The 5,850-nt window shown below is 40.6% G+C and overlaps 1 protein-coding gene across 1 annotated transcript; it reads left to right on the top strand.

Annotated features, from left to right (window-relative positions):
* Window positions 1-836: 836 nt before the first annotated feature.
* LOC307117211 (putative methyltransferase YdaC) lies at window positions 837-5,393 on the top strand (the record flags this gene model as incomplete). Its single annotated transcript, XM_079802003.1, has 2 exons — window positions 837-1,272; window positions 5,197-5,393. The coding sequence occupies 2 exons, from the start codon at window positions 837-839 to the stop codon at window positions 5,391-5,393; spliced, it is 633 nt and encodes a 210-aa protein (XP_079658129.1).
* Window positions 5,394-5,850: the final 457 nt, after the last annotated feature.

Here is a 5,850-nt window from a genome sequence, read left to right as displayed (position 1 = left end):
AATTGTCCCGTGAGATGTTTCAAAAATGGACGGCGACAATATCGACCCTGGCAAAATGTGGTGTCCCACAACCAAAGTATGCCTATGTATGGTATTCGGTGCCTTTTGGTCATCATACAATTTATATTTTACAATCTCAAAATCAAAAAGAAATGTTAAATTCTTTTGGTCAAGCTCGGGTACGTACATTTAATAATGTATCAAAATCAATGAAATGGAACATCAAAAATGTCAAACCTGTTAGGGACAAATACAACCAGTTTAAAATACTTATTCTAATGGGCATTGTGAACATTATCTTAGACCACGGGCCAGACTTCACTCCCCACATGCATCAATGAGCCGTGGGCGCCCATGACCCTGTCAAAATCGCTCAAATCCTTATGCTTACCCATTTTTCCTGCTTCGAACACATCAACTTTGAGGACAAAATGTTCACTTGCTGCCTAATATATCCCACCCACTAACAGGTGCCGTGATGAAGACATAATCAGTGTTATTCACTTCACCTGTTATAATGTAATGCCTGATCGATGTGTATATATATATATGCATAAATTGTACTTACTTTCTCACAAATGCATAATTTTAAATGTTTTCGTTTTTAAATATAAATGTCTAAAAGGTGTTTTCGTTCACTTTTTAAAGTAGCCTACTACATTATTGCTACTCCAGTAAATTTTCACTGTCTGAATTATTAGTATTTCTGTTATTTCTGAATTATTAGTATTGTGTGCTATTTGTATGAAATCATGTGAATTGCATTAAATTCTGCTTTGGTCATAATGAATGTTCATGTGTAAAATAAATAACTCTTTTGTTTTGCGTGTCTAGAAATGCTGTTTAACAAATTGGGCAAACAGCTGGGTCACCCCACATATTCTCTAACTGGATGGTTGGTGAGCAAGTTCTTTAAATGGCACAATCAGATTTTGGAGGAGAATGCAGTGAAATTGTGTAACATCCAACCCAACGACACGGTGCTGGAGCTGGGTCACGGGCCGGGCTTCGGCCTGCAGGCGGCCTCGCAGCTCCTCACGGGCCCCAGAGGGAAACTGCTCGGTGTGGACTACTCACAATACATGCACCAGATGGCCAGTAAGCGCATGATGGAGCAGATCTCCAGAGGAAAGACTGTGTTGTATTTCAGTGATTTGGTGGCCATGCCAATAGAGGAAAACACTGTTGACAAGGTGTTTCACTGTAACTGTTATTACTTCTGGCCGGATCTGAATGCGGGAGTGAGAGCGATTCACAGAGTGATAAAACCAGGTGAGATCACAAGAACGTGAGTGAAAATCTCTAAACCAAAAACAATGTGTTTATTTTAAGCAAACTTTAAGTTGTCACAAAAAATTAAGAAGTGAATGAGACTAACAGGGTCTGCTGGATTTGTGGACGGTTCATTTAGATTTGTAGATAATTTTTATTTTTATTTTATAATTTTAAGTAAAAAGAGATATCGAGAGATTACGTAAACAGCAATAGTAGGACATGATTTCATGATTTTCTTTATTGTGCTCTAACAACTTAATAAGCAAATGTTATTTATTTTTGCATCAACATCATCATGTAGCCTACATGATAAACTCCTCTCTAAATATGTTACAATTTAGCAATACATTCACACTGTTCTTAAGGGGGACATATTTGTCCGTCTTACACTCTTAAAAATAAAGGAATCCAAAAAGGGTTATTTGCGGCAATGCCATAGAAGGGGGGTGTCAAACTGGATGGCAACTGCTCTAAAGCTTCAAATTGAACACACCTGAACCAGCTAATCAAGAGGTGTGTGTTCGAGCTTGGTACATAGCTCCACAAGAACAAAGAAATGTGTTTGGTTTTTTTCGAGGTGGCAAGAACAAGAACAAAGTTCGTTCTGGCTGGGACATCATACTTCACGTGCCGAAGCAGGTGCCGAACATTTCCGCTTCTCCGCATTAAAGGCCGTTACATACTCTGCAAGCCCTGGTTTTGGGAGTTCTTGCAGCTTGTTCTCGACACATCGGCTGAGCAGAACTTTCTTCTTGTGGGTGTCCGAGAACTGTTGTGTGATTGGTCAGAAATTTAAATGCGGAGAAACGGAAATGTTGGTCACCTGCTTTTCTCGTGAGGTATGGAATGTCATGACCTGAACGAACGTTGTTCTTGCCACCTCGAGAAAACGAACACATTTCTTTGTTCTTGTGGAGTATGTACCAAGCTTAACCCCGCCCACTGTACATTTCTGACCAATCACAGAATAATTCTTGGACACCCACAAGAAAAAAGTTCTGCTCAGACGCTGTGTCAAGAACAAGCGGCGAGAACTCCCAAACCAGGGCTGCGAGAACAAAATGACGTCATTTTGTTCTCGCAGCCCTGGGAGCGAGAACCTTTTTCTCTGTTCTTGCGGAGTATGTAATGGCCTTTTGAGAGGCGGTGTGCAGACCAATCGTTGTACGACATGCTTGCGTTACTTTGATGTCATACATAATCTTTATACGCAGTGCCGCACCAAGTTGAACACACCTTAAATCTTTGGACGGCCCACTCCGGGATGATGTAATTTTTGCCGCACGCTCGTGTGGACGAAAACAAATTTGCACGAGCCGTCCCTATGCGACGCTGATGGTAAAATGTGTCCCATTGGAATTCTATTGAGAATGTAGTAAAACACTATGGAGAAAGTCCAACATGAGCTAAAACAGCCACTAAAATGACTGATGAAAAGAGGGGAAGCATCATCCTGCAAGCTTTTTCAAATGCGTGAATGCACAAAAAACACCACTCGCGCATAACGCGTGAACCGCGCAAGACGCTCAATTTCGCGTCATTCGCGCCAACGAGGCGGAATCGCGTCTGCGTCAACTAGGGATGTGCAGTAGACCGGTACTGGAAAAATACCGGTATATATTTTATTTCAAACGGTACGATATGATTTTGCTCATTTCGGTATATGCTGCTGTTCCGAAGTTCACCGCTAGGTGGCAGCGCGCTACCCATACTGACGTGAAACCGGCAAATGTGGCAACAGAACAAGATGAATACAGCAGTTGAATCTCACTCAACACGCACAAAACTCATTAATAAAGAGAGGAGTAGATGTGAAATTTGGAATTACTTTGCTTATAAAACTGCTGAAGAACCATCAAACCTTGCCAAGCATCGGTCACTTAATTCCTGACTTGTAAGACATTAAGAGATCGAAAGGTGAGTGCATAATTCTAACGATCTAATTTAGAAATTTTTCTTTCAACACTGATTAACACACATACATAAGATCGTATCGTTTAAATATAAAGAAATCTCCAGCGTTCGTTTCAACCAGTGACGTTTAGACCTCATAATATTTGCACGCATACTATTGCACTATTTATATCCGCGAAAGACATAACCAACTGTGTTTGTGACTACTCACTAAAGATTGACATTTTTGACATAATTTTGTGTGCATTTGACTGAGGAAAAACAACTTAATGATGTTGAAGGCCGAGCTTCGGCGTGCGTGAGGTTTATCTCTAAAGATGTGGCTCTGCCGATGTTAAGCAGAAACTCCCGACTGTATGCACATTTAAGAACAGATAGACGCGACGAGGACGTACAAAAACACTGACTCACAAGATAGAAAACACGAAAACACCGTTCTGTCGGGAGAGAGAGAAGCCGCAGTGTGTACACGAATAATAAATAATTAGCTACACATAAGAAATCACTGATCACAGATCAGAAGGAACTGAAAAAAGACTTCTGTTTTCATTTGTACATCCAAACACTGAGAAACTGCCAGTATTCACTCGTTCACAACCCATGATCTCTCAAGCGTTTGCATGGGCGTGCCAGATTCTCTGGGCGGAGGAAAGGGAGGTAACCGTTCCTGCTTGGACGTCAAACCAGGAGACTTTAGGATTGGCTCGTCTGGCCTGTCATTTTCTCAAAGGCAGAGAAAGACAGCCAGAACTCGGTTTTACACCGATCAACATTTCTATCCACTTGGGGACAATATTCAGGCTAGGGGAACTCATATTAATGTTGAAATACCTCATAAAATGAAAATTTCATGCCATGGGACCTTTAACATGTCAATCACTCGCGCCAGACGCTCTATTCGCATTCGGTGTGATTGCAGCATAAAAGAGCACAGAACTTTCTAAAGCTTTACGCTCCATTTCCATGTGGTAGGCACTTTCATATCAACTAACATTTTGAAAATACAAACAATTTCAGGAATCCAAAAATTTACATCAGAGCGTCTTGTGTTCTGCACGTGTTTCATGAATGAGGCCCATTGAGCAAATTTTTCGCTTTTTTATAGTTTAAATGAAGTTACTCCCATAATTAGCGCAAAACATCATGGGACGTAGGAAAAAGGTGGATAGACTGAACATGTAATATGCATACGCATTATGTCACCGTTTTCATAAATTCACATTTTTTGTAGTTTACACAGAGACAATAATGCTATGGTTTTCAAAATGTTGCAGTGCAAATTAATGACCAAAACGTTTTCCATTTTTAGTTAAAAATGGTGTTGTGTAAATGGCCCCTAAATCAGGGGTTCCCAAATCTGAGTTGAGGTCCACTTTCCTGCAGAGTTTACCTCCAACCTTGATCAAACTCACCTCGACAACTTCCTAGTCATCCTGAAGACCTTGTGCTTCTTTAGGTGTGTTTGATTAGGGTTGGAGCTAAACCCTGCTGGAAAGTGGACCTCGATGGCCAGAGTTAAGAATTCCTGATTTGAATGGATAGAAGAAAGACGTTATAACATAAATGTAGACTTTTTCACTTCTTTTTTTCACTGTATAACTTGTGACCAATCCCAATTTTACAAGTACAACGCCGTTCTGATAATGCTCTTGTATGTGGTCTTTATGAAATCATTGGTTTTTAAAGTCATTGAAAATAACTCATGAGGTAAAGTTTAATCTCAATATTACCTACATCTTATTACAATCGCATTATGAGGGGTGCATTCAAAGTCGGTGCGGTTGCCTAGACAGACAACAAGAATTTTTTTTTATAGAATTGGAGTGAAAATTCCATTTCAATTGGTATGATAATGCTTTTGCATTAATGACACCATGTAGTTCACAAGTTTACCTGATGATTCATGTGAGCATGATTTGAGAATTAAGCTGTGGACCTAGTCTTTCAGACATGTCACTCTCACACAATTTTTTTAATATTCAAAACAAATTATTCTCTGTTCCCCAGGTGGAATTATGGTTACGACTCTCAGACTAGAGAGTGTTAAAAAAGTAGCCTCAAAGAACATGTTAAGCGGGGAGAGCTGGCGTCCTGAGGTCTACATGGAAGCGCTGCAGTCCTCTGGGTTCACAGATGTCCGAATGGAGAACAAAAGAGAGAAACTCATCACATTTCAAGCTATTTTCGCTACTGCTGTGAAATAAAATTACTGTGTAATTAGGGTTGGGTACCGAACTGAGTACTTTTAAGGGCACCGACCAAATTACGTCGGTACTACAGAGTACCGATTCACATTAAATCAATCGTACCAAATTTCAGTACCTTAGAATGCATATTGTGATATAGTGTCTGTGAATATTAAACCACAAAAAGACCATTTAAATACGAATCATGCGTGTCTGTGTCTCTGTGCGAATGAATGCGTAGACGCACGGTTTACAGTCTATGGGTTTACCTCACACACTCTCACTCAGAATCGCGCGTGACGGTCGCATGTTTCCATCTCTGCCTCTCATACGAGAACATGAACGTCATCTTCAGAGCCACTGACAGGGTTTTTCCTGGGTCAAAAATGGTCTTCGGCGGTGGCTGACCGACATGGTCATCCACACATACACAGTAAAAAGTACCCTACCCACGTGATCTGCAAGCACAATACTG

Source organism: Gobio gobio (genome assembly GCF_949357685.1).
Source record: "Gobio gobio genome assembly, chromosome: 21".
In the NCBI taxonomy this organism is placed as follows: domain Eukaryota; kingdom Metazoa; phylum Chordata; class Actinopteri; order Cypriniformes; family Gobionidae; genus Gobio; species Gobio gobio.
Note: the sequence above shows the minus strand (reverse complement) of the source record. Positions and strands in the feature narration are given on the sequence as shown.